This window comes from Typopeltis vanoorti, chromosome 7, assembly GCF_054136105.1.
Source record: "Typopeltis vanoorti isolate ZY-2024b chromosome 7, IOZ_Tvanoo_1.0, whole genome shotgun sequence".
NCBI classification, from domain to species: domain Eukaryota; kingdom Metazoa; phylum Arthropoda; class Arachnida; order Uropygi; family Thelyphonidae; genus Typopeltis; species Typopeltis vanoorti.
The window spans coordinates 69,874,515-69,896,612 of NC_143555.1; the positions used below are offsets into that span (position 1 = coordinate 69,874,515).

Below are 22,098 nucleotides of genomic sequence, written 5' to 3' on the forward strand. Positions count from 1 at the left end.
CGAGTTTCCTTTATTTCAGTGGGCAGCTCACCCCGCAGACCTCATCCCAATAGGGCATCTATGGGATGAGCAGTTGTATACCCCCATATATATATATATATATATATATATATATATATATATATATATATATATATATATATATATATATATATATATATATATATATATATATATATATATATATATATATATATATATATATATATATATATATATATATGGGGGGTATCTATCTATCTATATATATATATATATATTGGAGGGAAGAATTGGAAGTGAGGCTTCAGATTGTACAAGATGAAATATTGGCCCCGAGCAGTTTCTAGAAAGAATACGGATTTCCTGAGGTGTAGCGATATCTGGATAGGCTTTTATAATGGAGGCTTGCAGCTGTTGATATTGCTTTTCAGTTTTTGGATTCTTCATTGGTAGGCTTGTGAATGCTTTCCACTTTAGGGTGTTGGTTAGGAGGTCTCCTATGACTCTTATTCCTGCCCAGTTCCATGTAGGGAAAAGAAAAGGCTGGCCCGTTGTGAGACTTGTGATGGTTCTGTTCGCAAATAGTGGTTCTGTAAGTAAAGCTGATTCTGTTGATCCTGTGAGTGTGTGAGGAAGTCCTGTGTTTTTCCATTGCTGTAGAGCGTCTTTGTAAAAATGAGGTAGTTTAGGAGGAGATGGTGCAGGACTGGCCATTCGGAGGATTGTGGAAAGTGTAAGTCCTCTGGTGGATGATTCGTGATGTAATCGAAGGTGGTTACGTAAGTGAGATTGCACTGAAGTGTTTTTAGGAGGAGGATTATCCTGAAGGATCTAATCTTGTTTTCAAGGGAAATCAGGCCTTGACCTCCCTTGCTGAGTGGCTTGCAGAGTTGAGGGTATGTTATCCAGTGAGTTTTGTTCCAGAGGAAACGTTTGATTTCCTTTTGAATGTGGTAAAGAAATTCTTCAGGAGGTGTGAGTACTTTGAGGGTATGCCATAAGATACTAGCAGCCATCTGGTTAACTATTAGTACTCTTCCTCTAAGTGAAGACATGGAACGAACTCTGTTCCATTTACCTAGCACCTGTTTAAAACGATTGTGCAGCTGTGTCCAGTTCAGTGTGTTATATATTTTGGTGTTGCCAAGGTCTTCCATCTGCCTGACCACAAGCCGTGGTTTTGGCAGAATTTAATTTGGCCCCTGAGGCTTGTTCCCTCCAACTACAAGAAAATATACCACTTCCTCATGTCAGTGTCCCCATCCTCGCCCTTCTTATACTCAGCCTTAACACTTTCATCTACAAGGCTCCATATACCACACAGTTTTCAGTGGGATCTGTTATATAAATCAAAATGTGCCAAACCAGATTCCGATATACAGTGGAGACTATGGCATAACATCTTGCCAACTCCTTCTAAGCTCTACAAATTTCAGCTAAGAGAAACGGATCTGTGTCTATTCTGTGACGTTTCAGGTACCTTGGAACATACATATCTGACCTGTCCCGCAAACAAAATGATAATCACCTATGCCCTGAATACTGCCTCAAGCACCTGTAACTACGCACACAGCGAAGAAGACTACTGAAATTTAGTCCACACAGAAGAAAACAGACACAGAACATGCAATTTCCTCTTCATCTGCGCTAAGGCCGTCATCAGCTTCTACCTAAAACAGACAAGAAGTAACCACCACCCATCCATCACTGAAACTGCACAAACCCTCATGTATATCCTCCGTCGGAAACTAAAAAGCAGGCTGATATTGGAACTTGAGCTCTTCAAAGAAACAAGAACTATCGCGAAATTCATAGAGGCGTGGAATCCAACTGGTACCCTCTTCTGGATTGACGACGACAATGTGCTTCATCTGAAAGATAACTCAGATTGAAACTGAACTGTAAATTTTTAATTCATTTGTTGCATTCTGTATTGTACACCCGAAAGGAAAATGTTTCTTTCTCTGAAATATACAAATATATATACTTAAAAACGTATAATATATAATATGTAAATAGTCCTTGTTACCTATCGTGTAATGTTTATTTTAACAAGTTAAATAAATAAATTTAAAAAAAAAAAAATATATATATATATATAGATAGATAGATAGATATAAAACAAAAGCATGGTCTAGCAATGGGAAATCCTTTATCTCCTGTACTTGCCAACATTTATCTGGAAGATTTTGAAGTCAATGCCATCTCTTCCTGTTCCTTCGCACCTAGAATTTGGAAACGATATGTGGACGATATTTTCCTCATTTGGAGAATCATGGACGTGATTCTCTCCTGGATTTTCTTGAACATCTCAATAGTCAACACCCGAATATCCAATTCACGGCTGAGTTTGAAACTAATGGCTCCCTGCCTTTCTTGGACTTGAAACTGACACGTTCTTCTGAAAAACGTAAAATTTCGATGTACAGAAAACCTACACACACCAATAGATATCTCCATAGTCAGTCCCATCATTTCCCTCCTCAGAAAGTTGGAATTATTTCTACTTTGGCACATAGAACTCGCTCTCTTCTTGACGACCCTGATAAACTTCGCAAAGAAATCAATTTTCTAACATCTACCTTCAGACTGAATGGTTATTCTCAAAAAATTACTAAAAAATTCCTTCTTAATATAATCCTCCTAGTCTCCATACTCAAGAAATGAATAATGTTAAAGACAATATATCTATTCCATACACAAGGACAGTTTCTCAAAAATTAGCCAAGGTTCTCAAAGAATATAACATTAGAACTTTATTTACTCCGCTTCCTAAGATCCGTTCTCTAGTGATCGTCCAAAGCCTAGCCATCACAATCTAAAATATCCCGGTGTGTATAAGATATGATGTAACTGCGACATCCCTTACTTTGGCCAGACGGATAAGTCTATTGAATTGCGTATGAAGGAGCAAAGGAAGGACATCACTTGCAAGAGAACACGCGCCAGTGCTTCATCCAGCCATATCCTTTTTTCTGACGATTCTGATGATCAAACCATAGTCATACAATCCTTTCGGATAGATCTAACATTTTCCGTTGCCATGACGAATTGGAGAGAAAAATTGTAGAATCTAAAGAAATCATCCTCAACCCTCTACATTTAAATAATAATTTAAGCTACAACCTCCCAGACTGTCATTCTGCTGTGATCAAATACTGGCGCTCACGAGTTGCCATACGCACGCACTCACCCAACAATGTGGGCAACGAAGGAACTACTTGGAATACGTTAACTACAACGTTTTCACGTTAAATATGTATAGTGACTTTCCTGTGCTATTCACAGTTTTTATCTTCAATGTTTAAGGTTTTTCTTTTATAAGAACACCTGAAGAAGGCTGTAAAAAGCCAAAACTAGTCGTGTGATACTATTAAACCCATTTTTCCTTTTTTCTCGGTTTTTGTCATTCAATTCGTTTTTAAAAATGTGTTTAACAACCGAGTAGATGAACCTCCCACACACACACACACACACACACACACACACACACACACACACACACACACACACACACACACACACACACACACACACACACACACACACACACACACACACACACACACACACACACACACACACACACACACACACACACATCAGCGGCGTATATTCAGGCTGTGCTACGTGTGCGGTTTACATCCAGGGAATAGCAACTTCACCGATATTATTTTTGTATTTACTCCTGTTAAAGACCTTCCAATTGTTTCTGGTTCCCCCTAATTCCTAAAATTAAACACAACATACGACCTTTCATGAAGAGGACACTTTTCAACGCGAAAACATTGCATCAGATTCGTGTTAATAGCCCAGTGGTGCGATCACAAATATGGACACTTTTAAGCCCTTTGAACAGACGTACAGTTAGCGCGGCGAGTTAAATTCTTAGTGATCCAGTGGTCTTAAACAATTAAGAAGACCCGGAAGGGTGTGCGCTGAGACAATAGCAGCCGTAGTTGGTTATTGTGTCAACCAATCCAATCCAATTGAAGTTTGTCATTTGTTCACGAGTAGTCGTTTTTGTTTACTGAGTTTCATCTGTTTTGCGTGAATGAAGTTGCATCCAGACTCTTTGGAGGTGTCACGAAATAATAATAATAATAATAATAATAATAATTATACAATTAATTGCATTTAATCAATTAGGATTAGCGCTAATGCGCTATGCACTCTTAAAACTTTTATACATCGATAAAAATGCAATCATAGGGTCACAAAAATGAAATAAATGACCCTGCCAATTTTTAGACCCTCAGCAACTAACATGCAACAACTATTATTTTAATAGATTGTTCTTTCCATAACGAATATTAATGTGACTTTCTATCCATGAAAACGTTTTAAATAGGTGCCGTACATAAATGACTCATTCTCTAACTCATTCTCTAACATCCTATAACTATCCACCAACAATTACAACAGCAATAAAAGGAGGACGGGAGAATTAAGGTGAGCATATCGCTTTCATTGCAGCTATAATTTTAAGTACAGGTTACACATATCGATAAATACTTTATGTAACGCATTCCTACATGGAAATATTCAACATCAAGAATAAATTAGTAAAATGTTCAATTAAAACCAACACGAAATCTCTTACTAGACAAGTAACAGTGCGCCTTCAACTCAACAATAAATAACCTCTGCATGAGGTAAGAGGGATAAAAAATATATAAAAAACTACATGATTTATTGATGAGCTTTTAGTTGAATTAAATGGCCACTCTGATTTGAGTTATGTTCCTTTAATTACAGACCCCACCATTACGTTAGAGCAAACCAATTTTTTAAAGAAGTTAAATTCTGCAACATTGCTTTAGCTTAAATGTTTATTGTGTCAATCTTCATTTTTTTACATTTCAGATACATCTGCAGCTCAACTGTATTTTTATTTCCTTCCTTTGCAGGTACGCGTACACTGTATGTGCTTATTGGTATTACTTTGACAATAGCAATGATTACCATAGGTAAGTTCAGTTAATGTGAAATCATTCGTAGTGTTTACGATATTATTCAAAATTTCCGAGCGAAATAATTTACACCAAGTTAAGGAAAAAAAATAGCCACCCAAAATTCAACATAGTACGATGGGATTTCTTAGATATAACCTTCAGAAGATCTTCAAATGGGATAGACTGGAAGGGCTATTTTTCTTAGGTTTTATATAAAGCATGAGTACTTTAGCACAAATTACAACTACTGATCATACAAGTAAATCACGGAAGCAGCGGTATCCATTGAAGAAATTCCATTAAGTAAAATCTCTAATGCGATTTCACCTATATGCATATCACCATCCGACATGTCTAATATCATTTACATACGAATTAGCGGATCCCAAACAGACCCTTGTGGTACACTCTACACCACTAATAACTTTCCCGTTCAGGGATATAGTCCGACATAGACAACTCGCTAGATACCAATTTGACAGCCAATTTTCCGCCAAACTAATCTACTATTCATCCCCCATCTGTTCCAATTTAATGTGACAATTTATCAAAAGCCTTTGCAATATCTAATTATACCACTGTCCATGCAACACCCTTATCCAATGCATTTGTCACTTTCTGTTAACAGACGACTTCCTTTAACAAATCCAAACACACAGATTGGCCTATAATTCCAAACCCTGGTCTTATCACCTCCTTTATGAAATCGAACAATTTTACCCTATTTCCACAAGTTTGGAACTTCGCCCAGTGCAAAAGACTCATGTTAAAAAGATATTTAAAAAATGGTTTTAGTTCTTTGGAACATTCCCTCAAAATACGTGGTGAAATGGCAACAAGTTCTAGAGCCTTATTTACATCGTCTATTCGATTCCTGATATACCTCCTGGTCACTTACTAACTGTACCTCCTTGTTTCTCAATGGATTCAAGTTCTGCATGATGTCATATTCACAAAAATGAAATAGCTTTATAAACTGCTCATTAAATATCTCAGTTGTCTCCTCCGAAGCTGTTATCATTCCTTCAATTTCACAAAACCATGTCATCTTTCCATAACCATTCTTTCTTCTACTGGCCACATATCGAAAAAATTCCCTAGGATTTTTTGCCACATCAGATTGCATACCCGCTCTTTGCAATTCTCACGTAACTTGTTCTTATAACTAATCTACTTGCTCTTCTTCCATACATTTAGACTGCATATCTTATCTGTTTATTCATCCATTTCACACTTGCTCTATTTACCCTCTGAAAGTTTGGAATACATTTTTATGTTGCCTCCACTAAATATTTATTGAGTTGGGCCCAAGCAGCATTGATATCCTTTCCATCTAGTTCCTCTTTCAATTTATCGCTGAAAGCCGTTTCCTGAGCTTTTCAAATGACTGATTCACCCTGCTAGTCATTACCTAATGATTACTCTCGCCAATTGGTGGAAGATTTGACCCCATTTATAATAACTTCATCTGATGAGATGATCAAATTCCATACCCTTATCCTAATGTACCATCCCTTACATACTGCCTAAAGTAAGTGTCTCTCAAAAACTGCAGAAATTCATTTTCTTTTCCTCCAGATGCAGTCTCTTGATTCCAACCAGTCTATATTACCATGATTAAAGTCACCCATAATGACCACTCGTTTCTTGCTAGTCAGGCTAATTTGCCTATACATCTCCTTCCATATTACCAGGTCTATAGCAACATCCAACTAAATATTTCATATGCCTCGGAAAAACCGTGATCACTACAATATACGAACACGCTGAAAAATGAATGGATGTTGCCCCTACGGAAAATAAAATAGTATTAATAATAATGATGAGGCAACACTTTACACTTTGAATTCATAGCCGGATGTTTTAGTAGCCATGATCTCTGTGCATGCCTTGTTCACTAGAATTAAAACAAGTCATGCAGGTTTTCATGTTTACTTAGCAGTTTTTAACTTATAGAATAAACACGATTTGACTAATCACATGATGTTTCATATTAAAGAAGAGATCATCTACATACATCACACACTGTGAAATAACGTTGAAAATCTTTATACTAGTATGTTACATTTCCACATCATCTCTCTCTCTCTCTCTCTCTCTCTCTCTCTCTCTCTCTCTCTTTCTCTCTCACATGCTGAAAAAAAATGACATGTTGTGTGACTAGTAGCTCCATTTCTAACATACGTTGCGTTTCTAACATTAGAAGTATTCTCCAGACAAAAAAGAGAATTACAAAATAAATAGAAATAAGAGATATTAAAGATTCAAACTTATTTCAAAGCAGGATATCTTTAATCGTCTGGAAATTAAGCGACCTCATAGCGCATCTGGAAGAACGATATTATCCTTTGATTGGAAAAGAGTTGAGTTCATTTTCCTCGTTACGAGAATAAAAGGAATCTTTATATTGGAAGTTTCAACAGAAAGTGTCAACCCACTACTCACATTCGATCTCTTATGAAGACAGTAGATGTTTATTTATTTATTATTCCGGAAACTCGGGTTTTTCATCTCCGCATACAGGAAATTAGATCCCTGTACTCGCGTAATTTACAGACAAAATATATATACTATTAGTGACGATGGATGGTTTATATATAGCTGATGGTTGTAGCGTAGTGTGGGCGTGTGTATTGATAAGGAATTAAGTAATGTAGCCAGTGAGTTGTGTGGCGTCCCATCTGAGATGATTCTTGCAGACTCCTTGATGCAAAAGCGTAGCAGTTTTTCGCTCTTGACAAATTGGTAGCTATGCGCCTTTTATGTTATGATATAGTTTGCGTAATTACTAAAATATCCTATGAATGGTACTCTTCTGTCCCCCCCCTTGGCATGTACCTTAAAGCCAATGTTTTCCTACGCCGCTGCCTTGGAAGTATCATGTAATAATAATAAGCTTACTAAAATTCTGAGTTCAGAAAGGTTTTGTGACAAGAACTCTCTCTGAAAGAAGATTGCGCTTACTCTACCAATAGCATAAAAAAATTAAGCTGAAATTCTGGGAAGCTTCTTTGAGGTCTAAATAGGATTCAAACCCAGGTCTTTCCCATCAAAGGGATTCATCGAAACCGAGTGAACTATGTAGTCTCTTGTCTGCCAGTTCCATTGCACAATGTTTCTGTCTGTTAATTCCGGGTATTCTCCTGCCGGTTTGCTTGTTTTGCTGAGGAAAAATTCTGCTGCCTCTCTCGGAGTCCCACTGTCTCACTTCGGACGCAAAAGCCCATATAAAGATTCCTGTTATGTCATGATGAAAATCGAACGCAGGTGTTTTTCAATTGAAGAGGATATGTCCGCCGTCTTTCCAAATATGCTACGAAAGAACTAAATAATTAAAAATACATAAACATTAAAATAAAATAAGAACTTGACAAACTGAGATATTCATAATCAAACACATTTAAGTTACGGAATAATATAATCACGTGAACACAAGAAAGATATTTAATTAACCGAATATTTCGGTCTGGAAATAGCAGACCGTCTTCAGTGGTACTACAAGAACAGTTTTAAAAAATATATACAAGGCGGAATGCTGACAATAGATCTTTTAAGAATAGAACAAGCTGCGTGATGTTATATCACTAAGTATTAAAGGGAATATTTTTAAGCTGAGACATGATTGAAATAAAGATATTAATTAATAATATTAAATAACATAAATTTAATATGGATTAATGAGTTATCCTGATTAGACTTTCCCAGATTTTTGATATAGATATACAGTCATTCCGATTCAGGTTAGGATGATTCTATTTTTAAATGATCTATTGTTAGTATTCCACTTTGTATATATTTTTTTAAACTGAAGATGGTCTGCCATTTTCAGACCGAAATGTTTGATTAATTAAATCTCTTTCTTACGTTTACGTGATTATATTATTCAGTCTTTATGTCACAATTATCCTTAAAACATCATATTTAAGTTACGATTAGTACGTATCATCAGATTACTACACACGTAATCACTTTCTCTAAAACAATACAATAAAAGGAATTTTTCCTTTCTGAGAAACATTTATAAGGTATATTCATCAAACTAGTGTAACAATAAATAAGAAAATGCAAATTGTCAAGGTGAATTGAGTGGTATGAAGAAAAGAGTCAGTGAATTAACACCGATCTCTTCATATTAGTCAGTTGTAAGCTTTCCAGTCCCAATAAACTTTGTACGCTTTAGAGAAATTCCTAGTAACGATTACATAGAAATTTGAAAAACAATTTATTTTCTAATGAAAAAGTCAACTTAATTTATTCTCTAAGAAGCACTTTAAAATTTCTTCGGTAGAACGTTGCGATTAGTTTCCATTAAAATTCATTGGTGTTTCTTTGACAGGTGCGATGCACATCAATGATTGCCCAGTTCAGAAATATGTTCCAATATATCTTATAGTTGGAGGAAGTTTTGGAATTATACATATTCTGCTAGAATTATGCACTCAGCTGTCGAAATGTAATGAAGGGATTCACAAAGAAGGAAGTAAAAATATTGAAGGGATTCAGACAGAAGGAAGAAAAATACTTGCTGGACATGGATTAATTGCACTCTTCGACATAGTTTGGTTTATTGCAGGTAAGAAAAGTTTCAGTGCATATAAAGGGACACTGAATCGCGTTTATGAATACTGTAAATTAGGATAAGAGATCCTTCTTAGATATTTTTGGCTGTACTCTTAATTATTTAAGGAATTTTAAAACAATACCTTCCCACTAACAAATCATAAGCTAAAGTTCATAAAGTCTAAAATATGAGAAATGTAAATATGAAGGGCAGAGCATATAACTATGCAGCATTATTCAAAACAGTCTGATGAACTGTTTTCTAATAGTTTGTGAAAATTCAGAAGATATTGCAATTAGCCGGCGGATTGGCCCAGTGGTAAACGTACTCTCTTTCTAACCAAGAGGCTGTTGTTAAATCACAAACATCCATAGGGTATGGATGTTAGTGATTGGGAGTTGAAGATGAATTTTGTCAAACGATGTGAGACCACTTCCCCTGTTATTAGATCCCTGAGTGGCTTGGGAAATTTAAGTCGTGCAGAGCAGGTTTGTCGGATTACGTAAGAAATAAAATTAAAAATAAATAAAAGTAAATGAATACAAAAACAGCTAATATGACAGTATTAATGTGCTACAGGTTTACAATACTTCGTTAATATCGAGTGCGAATCCCATTAAAAATATATTTTTTTTTTTTAAGTCCGTAAACTCGTATGTAAAGCAGATTAGGTTGATGAATAATTAAATTTTCATTTTGATATTTTAAATTGCAACTTTTTTTTACTGTTCATTGATATTTCAATAAAAGTGATCGTTCTGTTTATGATGGAATGATGTCTGCATGTCATTTTTCACGATGCAGTAATTTTATTGACGAAGAGCAGTAGTTGTCAGCGGATTAGTCGAGTGGCTATGCACTTCGCAACAATATGCGTGGGAAAGGAGTGTGCTAGGTTCGATTCCAGTCGCCGACGTGAGGAGCTTAATATCTTTCTCAGACATAGCCAAGTTAGCCGGGCTTGGGCGTGGACAGCAAGATTTTCTACGCAGTTTATTTGGGTTAACAGACCAGTAGGCCTAATACGTAGTAGGGGAAAGGAGAAGAAAAAGAAAAGTAGTTCAACATGAATGAGCCTTCGTACTTCAGTCGGTATTAAACATGCTCCGTGGTTGAAAAGATGTGGATTGAAATTTCGTCTAGGACGATAAGAAACTTTCTAATTCCTTTTAATCTGAAACAATCATACGAACTTGGATGATAGTAGTTAGAAAGTTACTTTCTAACTGTTCTTGTTAGGCTGTTTCATTCTAGAAGACTTAAGGGAATGTTTAGTGCTGTGCAAGGTGAAATCATGAAGCTGATTTATTGTTTGTCGTCCGCGCGGTTAGCCTAGTGACTTTGCGTTTCGCAACCATATGCATGGGGCAGGAGTGTCCTTCGATTCTCGTCGACGACGACATGAGGAGCTTAGGGATCTTCCTCAGCCATAGCCAACTTAGCCGATCTTGGGCATGGACAGTAGGGTTTTTATCCCGTTTATCTGAGGTTTTTCATCCCGCAAGCAGGCAAACCGGACCCGTGAAGACAGAGGCTACAGTAAAAAAATACATATTTAAACTCTCTTTGGGAGGGCTCAACCAGTCCTAACGGGCGGTCGAGGTGCAGGGGTATCCCACATGAAGAAATAAAGAATTAGGTTTGTCAGTGCCATGCGTGTTCTCTGATCATTTGTCTTTTTAAAGAAAGAAAAAAAGCTTGTCTCCGTATTGAGACCGGAGACTAATTTATGCCAATTTTTATTGTTTTTTTGTTTGTTTACACAGAGAGCTGTTTTATGTGAAAGTGACTTTCTAATTTGTAATAAATTATTTTATCCTGTGTCATAGCAAATATTTTTATGTTCTTTTCTTCAGTATCTCTTTTTGCTTAAACTTAAAAAAGTAAATTTCCTGGTGTAATAATAATAATAATAATTTTTTCAACTTAGTTTATTTTAATTCACGATTATCATTAACACTTTATTTTTTCTTAACATGCGCGGTGCATGTCACGAATGTCCAAATACATTCATTTTACATTCCGACAACATTTATTAAAGTAAATGAAGAAAAGCAGAGACGAATTGATTTAAGAAATTGAGAAATTAATAATACTTACATAGTAATATTATCACATTATATTTTAGTATGTCACTTCGTAATATTTTTACGTTATTACATTTTATATAGTGATATTATGAGGATTAGTTGATAACACAGTTTTGCATATACTATTTATCCATACATATTTGCATTGCATATACCTATACGTTATACAGTGTTTAAGAAAAATAACTCCGGTGTTTTCAATGAAACTTATATTAAGACATTTTGAAGCAGGAAGGTATGAAGCATATATTATCAAAGTACAATGTCACAACTTTGATTAACTGATAGTGTAACTCAATGTGTGCACCATTCACAGGCCTACAGACAGGTGTTTCAGGTGGGAATGTTACAAGTGAAAAACGCATGCGTAAGTGGCACCAACAGTTCTGGGAAACAGGAAGTGCTTTAAAAGGAAACTCATCAGGTAGGCCTACACCAAATGCGGTAAACTTAGAACGAATTCGACTGTCTTTCCAGCGAGCCCAAAACGTTCAGTTCGTAGCGTGAGTCGTCAATTCAACATTCCTAAAAGCACACTGCATGACGTTGTTCACAAGAGATCAAAACTTCTTCCTCATAAACTGCAGCTTGTTCTCCACATCCAGCCTACTGAAAGGCAACAAACAATTCAGTCTGTGACCACCATGTTAGACCTTATTGCTGAATATGACAATTACTTCGAGAGCTTTTTATTTTCTGATAAAGCAACGTTTCACCTGCATGAGTTGTGAATCGCCATACTTGTCGGATGTCGGGATTAGAAAAGTGGTGGAATTCGTCTGTAAGAGCCCTTATTCCCATCTGGTAAGACTCATGCATGATCGTATTGTTGAGCCATTTGTTTCCCATTAGGAGTCGAGTAGGAGTGTGGTATAGCTGGATATGTTGGAGAACTTCGTGTTTCCCCAGATTGAGAATGTGGAGGGCTTCATTTTCCAACAGAAAGGAATCCCCGCCATATTATGCAGCGATTTTGCGGACTGTGCTCAACAACTGAGTTGTGACATTGCCAAGCCATCGCGCAGTCCCGATTTGACTCTAATCTATTTCTTCTTTTGGGGCTATGTAAACGACATTGTGTATCAAGTAAAAATTCAGGTCCCCTACCCAGCTGCGCCATAGAATAACAGCAACCATAGAAACAATTCCTATGGATATGCTAACCCGAGTGTGGTCTGAGGTGGAATTCCGTTTTGATGTCTGTAGGGTTGTAAATGGTGTAAATAACTCAGTGGGCACACATAGAATTACACTAACAGGTAACCAGACTTGTCACATTGTACATTCATAATATATGTTATATACATTTCCTCTTCAAAATGTCATGAAATAAATTTAATTGAAAACCGCGTGAGTTCTTTTTCAGACACCCTCTATATGCATATTCATTCAGTAAGTACAATATAATCTTACCGGTGTATTTAATGTTTATTTAATTCCCATCTTTCAAACCCAATATTTGGCTTGTATGAAGAACTTTCAGGTTTCTGCTATTCGAGTACTAATTAGTTTTTTGTATGTGATTACTTTAATATCAGCATTCTTGTTGCTGGGTGTTCAGGATGAAGACCATAAAGCTCTCTTTAGGGCAGCATATGAAGTTAGTTCTTTATATTGTATGGAAGCTTATTTAACAAGTCTGGTATATAGAACTGCCTGTTTACTTTTCGATAAGCATTATTATAATTACTTGTAATGTATGCTATATGCTGAGGTCTGATTGAATTACCGATTTTCGATATTTTCTGGAAAAGTAGTATTTTTGCATGATAGTGTAATGTCTAAGATTTTTTATGTTTAGCAGTCGGCTGTTGATATGTGCAGATGGATGGAAATGAGAAATGATATTTAGGCACTAGTGAGCTGTTTTACGTTTTGTAAGAAATTTAATTTATTCATTAAGTATTATGATGCAGAGCCGTAGAAAGATATTCCATATCTCAGTATAGACTCACCTAGGAATTTGTATATAATTGTTTTCTGGTATTTGGAGGTAATATGTCTTGTGAATAGTGCATTTTATGCAATAACATTCGCATTTTTGTGTATGTAGTTAATGTGTGTGTGTGTGTGTGTGTGTGTGTGTGTGTGTGTGTGTGTGTGTGTGTGTGTGTGTGTGTGTGTGTGTGTGTGTGTGTGTGTGTGTGTGTGTGTGTGTGTGTGTGTGTGTGTGTGTGTGTGTGTGTGTGTGTGTGTGTGTGTGTGTGTGTGTGTGTGTGTGTGTCCCATTGCATATTGTAATGAAAGTGCAGAACTAAATATTTGATGTTTGTAACTTCCTGGATTGCAGAGCAAGAACAAGTTTTACTTTTCTTTAGATATTGTGGGATATGACATTTTAGTGATATATGTGGTACATCTATAGCTATCCAAGAATGTGTAAATATTATGAGTCTAGATTTAAATAATAAGAATATCATTATCATTATATAATATAATATATAATATAATAATAATATATTAATAAACAATACTACTAAAAATAAACACCAGCTGACAATATGCCGATGCTTCACTTCTTCCTCTCTCTCCTTTATTGCAGCTGATGTAAAAGAAATATTGTGAAACTGCCCTATAAGAGTAGCTATGTATTAATTCTAAAAGAGTAATAACAGGAGTCCCTAAGAAAAGTAATATTTGTATGATGGTAAATGTTTATTTCAAAGAACTGTAATATTTTCCACAAGTATTTAATAATTTCGTTTCTATTATAGTTCCTATTTTATTCACTAACGCCTTCTGTTCCCTAAAGGGAGATGGCCTGGCCATTTAGCTCTTTTTGGAAACCAGAGGACAGCCAAACTCCACCCTTAGTCAATCACACATAACTAGTCCAAGACTATCAATGATTTTAATTGGCATCCAAGTAAGAGAATAAAGCAGGGAAGTACTGCCATCTCGTGGTCCGTACTTCTAAAACTGGCGATATATATTATTGTCTGAAACAGTGATTTATAAAGTCTATTTTCTTGAATTGCGTGATTTAAAACCCGAATTTAAGAAGAAAGGAAAATAAAAAAACTTAGTTGCCTGTGCCGGAGATCAATTATATTGGAAGCGATTAAAGAAATGCTAAGAAAACATTCCCATATTTGCAGACCAGGATAGATTCAAAATAGTAATTCTTGGAGCAGCTTACAGCTACAGATACAAGCATTATTTCTACAGGGATATAATCCATTCCTTTTTTTTTTGAATTTTTAGTTCAAACCTTTCCGTTAATGTAAATAATAATGTACTGTATTCTTAGGTCTGAAGTAAAAGTACACAAAATGGCATTTCTCATTACGTGTGTCTCTTACAACAACTTATTAAAAAAAAACAGCTAACGCCATTTTATTCCCTTATAGGGAGTATGCGAGGCCGTTTTAGCCCTATCTAACTTTTGGAGACAGAGTTTGCAGCTCAATCTCTACTGGTAGCCAATCAGAGATAGATGGCTCAAAGGTATCGCTAATTAAGCACCCAGGAGTGAAGATACAGCACAACAAGTTCTGCTACCTCGTGGCTCTAACCTGAATATAGTATTTTTTAATGTTTAAAATAGTGTGGGTTCTACGGTTGATTTTATTGAGTTTGCGGAACAAGAACTCGAGTTTCCCATAGAAAAAACCCGCCTGTCTGTGACAGACATCGACTAAATCGGGAACCACGAAAAATCGCATAGTAAAAGTTCCTCTAGTCGGCGACTACACTTGAACTTGAAGTCTATCTTCAGGCGATTTGGCGCAGAGGATTGCAAACACCACTTCCACTGAGCTCCACAGGCTCCACTCGATGAACGAATGCAACGCTGCGTCGCCGCAGTTTGCTTTGTTTCGACTTCATCGCAGTCACTTTAAATAACAATTTAAATGTTGTCAAAGATTCCGTCTTGTGAAAACACAATTATGAATAAACAACTTTAAGTCTTTGGATGGTGTCTGAATTCAGTCAGAGACTTCTGCAGGAATGAAGTGATTTCTACTGATTATTATTATTATTATTATTATTATTATTATTATTATTGACAGTGTAGAATACAACTTTATTCACTAAATTAAATCTACAGTGTTGTCCTTGTCAATTGCTCATGGATGTGTAATCTCAATCTTTCTTTGTCTTGCAGGTTGTGCGTGGGTTTATGGAATTGGCAACCCGGAGTATTATAACATTAGTAGTCCCAAGTACTGCCAGCCAACCGTCTACCTATTCGCCTATTGGGTACTCAACACGACTTTCATTATTACAACTGTAGTTCTATTAATTTGCATGTTTTGTGTATTTGGATAAGTATTATTACATTGCCTGCTTGACAAACTGCGAGTAAAAATCTAATTTACATTTGATGGTTCTTAATCACAATGTGATTCCTGCTGTTATGGGCAATACCAAACAAAGTTTTTGTAGTCTGTAAAATTTATATCGATGTTTGCGTACTATGTTTTCCCAAAATAGAAGGATTAATTTTTCCTGTTTTGTTTCTTGTTACCTTGTCTACGGGAATGTCGTGATGTGACATACACAGACGTATATTTGAGTTTCGCAATGGTATATTTTTGTAATTGATCATGTCTCTGATTAAGAGGTATCAGTCCTTAATGTGATAGAATAAATTGTCTATTATAACTGGAGATCTATTTTGAAAACTTACTACTTTCAGATATAAATTTATCAACGAAGTTACTAACTGAAATTATTTTGAAAATAACTGCGATGAATATATTCAGCAAAAACAGAAAGTAAAAAATGATTTTCATCTCCCTCAAATGAAACATATTTTCTCTTCAAATACACGTTTAACATACCGCTAACTCGGAAGCATGTGGTTGTAACTATCAGAACAGCTTAGAGCTTTATTACATTGATGGATCACGTTTGTCATTTTTTTAGACATCGCCGATTCGAATAAATATTTCAAATAAAGTTTGGTAAAAAATTTATAGCCGGCGTGGTTGGCCGAGTAGTTAGCGTATTCGCTTCAGATGCGGTTTCTAATCTCGTCAGGGACATGGATGTTTGTGTGTCCTACTAACTCTTTGTGGAAAGGGCATCTGCGACCCTTCTACGTCTAGTAGAAGGTTCAACTCCCAAAACCTAATGAGGTACTGGAATGACCATACGGCGTCAAAATGATATTCCATGTGAATGACTAACTACAAATTTATAAACTTCATGGTAGAAGACTGGTCGTTTTAATCCGTTCAACAGGAAACCTAAAGACATAATTTTTGGTAAGTGACTTATTTCCACTCCCTTCTGTGCTTATATCTAGAAGGATGATAGGGTGATATTGATTTATGGTTCTAATGGCACAAGGACAGCAAAGGTCATACTGCGCCATATCAAAGGCTATAGCAGTACACAAGATAAGACAAACATCCATGCCCGCAGCGGGATTCGATCCTGCGACCTGTTGGTTTTAAAGCGGATACTCTAATCACTCGGACAACCAGGCCGAGTGGTTTTATTAAACTTATTTCATTAAACTTATGCAATTTGTTTTTATTACAAGTAGTTTTACAAATCGACAGTGACGTTAATCCTACTCTTAAGCTCATCTCTAAGCTCATCTCTTTCCCGTTCTTTCCTTCCTGTAATAAAAAAAATGCTGTATGGCCCACTTATCAAAATCCGTTATGGACCACTGTCTAAAATACGCTTATATTCCACTCTATTCATCTGTTCACTGGAAATCCACAGATGCTGTATGGTCACTCCGATACTCGGTGATGTGACACCAGTCCTCGCCGTGTAGTCCTGTTATATGCTTTTCTGGAAGCTTCAGAAGAAACAGAAAATAAACGCTTTGTTAAAAAGAATAACCGTATAGGTTTTCCTTACTGAATGGATTTTTGGTACATTATAATCTTATAGCCAAAAAAAGCAAAAGAAAGGAAAAGAAAAATTCATTATTTATAGAGAACCAGATGCCAATTTTTTCAATATTTGTAATAAGATGGCTATTTTGATAAATAAATGATTTTTTTAAATTTTCAACCAACGCAGTAGCGTATCAAGAGATGGACGAATATTACTATCCTTTAACCCAACGTAATTTCCCCTTAAGGGGTAGTTGTAACTGATTCCATCAAGAATTTCTTTTTGAATAACTGTCTTCGAAATGATCATATCTTAGAAACAAAAACATAATTTTAGTAGGAATCGTCAATAGTCAATTTTTGGATTTGGCTTAATGCATCTAAAATAAATGTATATGTTACCGCTAAAGTGCAGAAATCAGTTATTCTACAGATTATCTCGCTATTGTGCAGATTAACTAGGGTGATCCGTTAAAGTGCTGAAAATTGTTTCATTTCTCAAATTACCTAGGTAATCTGCACATTACCTACTAGGCACTCGTTAAAGTGAAAATAAGATCTTTGCTGGAACAACAGCAACGTTTCTGTACGCTTAAATTAACATAATGTTATTTATTTATTTTTCGATATCTAAAGAATCAAGTTAATATAATCAAACAATCAACAAATTAGTTGATAGAATCAATCATCAATCAATTAAAAAAATATAATACAAAGAATCAAATAGTTTAAAATATTATTATAATTAAGGAAATGAATTTGCTAAACATGACACTGGCGAAACCAAACTAAAAGTGGAGGGAGAAGGGGGGAAGGAGTAGGGAAAGGAAATGAGAGAAACAAACTTTTGAACTTTAATGATAGGGAAGCCGTTAATGTGCACATTACCTAGGTAAAATGCGGAAAACTCTTGATTCCGCACGTTAACGGAGCAAATCAGTTAATCCGCAGATTAACTGATGGGTAATATGCATATTAACGGCTTTCGAGCTTTAGCGGTAACATATATATTATCAGTCGGTATTTTAAGAAAGTATTTTTGCTTGCTAAGTACATTAAAAAAAATTCAATGACAGAAGTTCAATAAAGTACTGTAAATATGAAATTTTAATTTGGTATTTACTGTATTTTGTAAATTTGAAATTTTTGAATATTTTGAAATTGTAAATTTGTATATTTTGAAATGTTATTTAGTATTTGGTAATACTGTATCTGTACCTGTAAGTTAAATGCACAAATATAATATTGAATATACATAGTAAATAGTAATAAAATGTCAGTTTCTCATAAATAGCCCTCCAAGACAATTAGGAATTCCATTACTAGAATACTAGAAAGAGGAATGTCACAGATATTTATTATGGCTAAATTAAACCCTTTATTATTAACTGAACTATTCATTCTTAAACTTTCATGGCAGCCACAAGAAACACCTGACAGCGGAGAGAGAGAGAGAGAGATAATAGCCCTTAGGCAGTTCAGAGCTCTTGGAAAACACAATGATTATGATGTACAGAGTAGGATTACATGTATCTGACTCTCACTTCAAGTATTGTACTAATGTACTATTGGATTCACAACTTTACTGGTCAGATTGTCGATCAAAACAGGTGGAATTTGGAAGTGTGCTATATTAGAGTAAGCACATAAGGATTCTAAATTAACCAGTGCATGGATTCAGAAAAAAAATGTTAAAAATTTATATTTTGGTTTGTTTGTTATAAATTTGACTAAATAACGCCTTTTATTTCCCAAAGGGAGTAGTCGCGACTCTTCCTTTAAGCCTAACTAAATTTTTTGAAGACAGGCGAGCAACCAGTTTTGACAACGTGTGCCCTGCTTCTTTCTCTCTCTCACCCAAATGATACTATTGATACGTCGCTTAAATATAAAATTGAATTCCTGGCATCACTATTTTCATCCAAAAGCTGCAGACATGACCAAGGAAAATCACTTGCAAATATACCTGGAATACTGCACCACATTTCTCCTGTAGTCATCCGCCTCAGTGACATCGGAAGAATCTTGAACATGGATGCCAAATATATATATATATATATATATATATATATATATATATATATATATATATATATATATATATATATATATATATTCCTGGCATTGACTGTGCACGTGGATTACCTGCACAGATTCGGTCTCCTGGGTTCCGAGGAGTTAAATAAGTTATTGAAAGAGTGCAAGAAGAGTTACAAATATTATATCGTGATTATGGGATTTAGATTATGAGGACAGATTGAGAGAGTAATTGAGAGAGTATGTGGACAGTGGTAAACAGGAGAAAAAGGTGTGTGTTATAATAGGGGCCTATGAACTTCTGAGAGAGTATCAAGAGGATACCTGAGGATACCGTGATATCTGAGAGCTAGATTTTTCTCCCACAGAGTAGTGAGTGGAATAGTTTGCCTCTTGAATTGGTGAATACATCTAATGTGCATGAGTTTAAGAGAATATATAACAGCTGGTGTGGATATTGTATGACCTTCCTCTATGAGCCCTTAACTCTCCGAGAATCTCTCATAATAATAATCTTTTTTTTTTAAATTAGAGTATAGTTTATTATTATTATTAATCAAATTTTTAATGGGCACATCAAACCAAAACTAAATGAAAAGGAATATAGCAAACAAAAATTCTATGTCTTGCATTTTCATTCATTCAAATAATATAAATTGCATACATATGATATAGAATTTAGGCAATGATACTACATTTTCTTTCATGTGTTTCAAGAACAATTTCTAATTAATATCATTATAATTTGCATAATGTGCAATGCTATAACAGGATAATTCATGTATTATTAGTTACAATTATAATACCACCATAATTTACGTGTACTATTGGTGTTAAACTTAACATTGCAATGTATACTCTAACATTGCATGTTGAAATTTAAAGTTTTTTTTCAAAGTTTGACAAAATATCATCATATATATACATATATATATAATATGGTCATTCGTATGAAAAATATATAAATATGTTTAATATCAATACTTTTTTAATAATAACATTTTGTTTATCATAATTTACATATTTATATATATACAATAAAGCAATGTTCAGTACAAAATGTAGAGTAGAGTGATTTTTTTAATATAAATATACATTTCTTTTCAGTATCGATATCATGCCTTATATTTATACAGCCTATAAATACAATTAATTTTTTTAAAATAATTTATTTTTCATTATCTTACTGAGCATATACACATATTTAAATGTATTTACATATTATTACTATATACATATGTTTTGTTTAGTGAATTTTATACAATATTCCGTTTCTCTATTTTAGTGATAGTTACTATGGATGGTAATTTATAGTTTGCAGTAGGATAAGGTTACATTTTTAACTGCATTTATAGTATAACAGTAAGTTCTATATATTTCACATTTTTTTTGCTTTTTAATGTTTTAACCGCTGTAACCTAAACTACAGCACCTTCAATGTAATAAGTTTTTTTTTTTGTTGATCTCGGTTGAGATGTAATATTTGCTTGCATCCTCGAAGCTCTTTTTAACGAGCTTATCTGAGGATGACACCGGTTAGATATATGTATTTTTTATTTTATTTTTTATTTGATTGCTGTGTTGGAGTAGGCTGATGTTTGGTAGTTCAAATGAATGATCTGTGGTGGTGGTTCACATTCATTTTTATTTTAGTCTTCTTTTTGAACTAATTAGGAGGCTTTTTTTTTCCACTGTGGCAGTTCTTTCTATGTCTTCTGGGTTTTTAATTTGTATCGGTTTTGAAGTTTGTGACTTCCTCATGAATATCTTGGCATCTCTGATCCACAAAAAGTGGGAATTTTGTCTGTTTTTGCTTCTTTTTGCTTGGTACAACAGATTCTGGTTGAACGGTGTTAAACATTCAGATAGGAAGATTCGTGCATTCTCTCACAAAGAGTTCAAGTCCTTGGCAACTGATTTTTTCTGTCTGCTGTAGGTCATGTGTAGCTCATGGCAAGCCTTGTTTTTTGCTCTTCTTAGGAATCCGATTTATACTCTCAATGTCGTTAAGCTGTAAGGGGATGTCAATTGCATGGCCTAATTTTAATACTACGACTCTGAGGTTTTCCACGGGTAGAGTTTCGTGAAGACCGTTTATAATAAGATCTTCTTTATGTAAATAATAATAATCATAATAATAATTTTACAAATTTAAAAAAAAAATTGTTTAACATTTATTACTTTTCAGATAAATTACATACAATAATAATAATATGTATATTTTTAATAGTAATAGTAATTTATTAATTGCCAAAATATTTACACATACAACAGACATCTTGAGTGACATTACAACTTATAATTTTACAGAATTCAGCACTAAGTACTGCATTTTCTACATTGATTTCAACTAAAATTTTTAATAGTATTTTTTGCCTCTATATTATGTATTTACAACACATGTTCTTCTAACGTTAAAGTGAAGATTATTCAGAATTTTTTGTATGATAATTTTTTTTGTTTATATAATTTTTTAATTATATGAAAAACTTATTACATTATTTTTTCATGTTACATAAGAGTATTATATTAATGATATTATCACATAATAATCAGTATCTTCTTCATTGTTGTGTACTTTACTAACTGTTTTATTACATTATCTGCTTCTTTTAATATAAGGATTACGTGAGGTTGAGTGAGATGAGTTAATCCCACCTACTTCGAAGCTT

At 34.6% G+C, this 22,098-nt stretch overlaps 1 protein-coding gene across 1 annotated transcript in view; it reads left to right on the plus strand.

Annotated features, from left to right (window-relative positions):
* Window positions 1–16,159, plus strand: part of LOC150104760 (uncharacterized) — a 36,601-nt gene extending 20,442 nt beyond the window's left edge. The window contains exons 4-6 of the mRNA XM_090395622.1: window positions 4,893–4,952; window positions 9,274–9,510; window positions 15,697–16,159. Of these exons, the coding sequence (XP_090251748.1) occupies window positions 4,893–4,952; window positions 9,274–9,292 (79 nt within the window). The 3' untranslated portion in view covers window positions 9,293–9,510; window positions 15,697–16,159. The remainder of the gene's footprint in view (window positions 1–4,892; window positions 4,953–9,273; window positions 9,511–15,696) is intronic.
* Window positions 16,160–22,098: the final 5,939 nt, after the last annotated feature.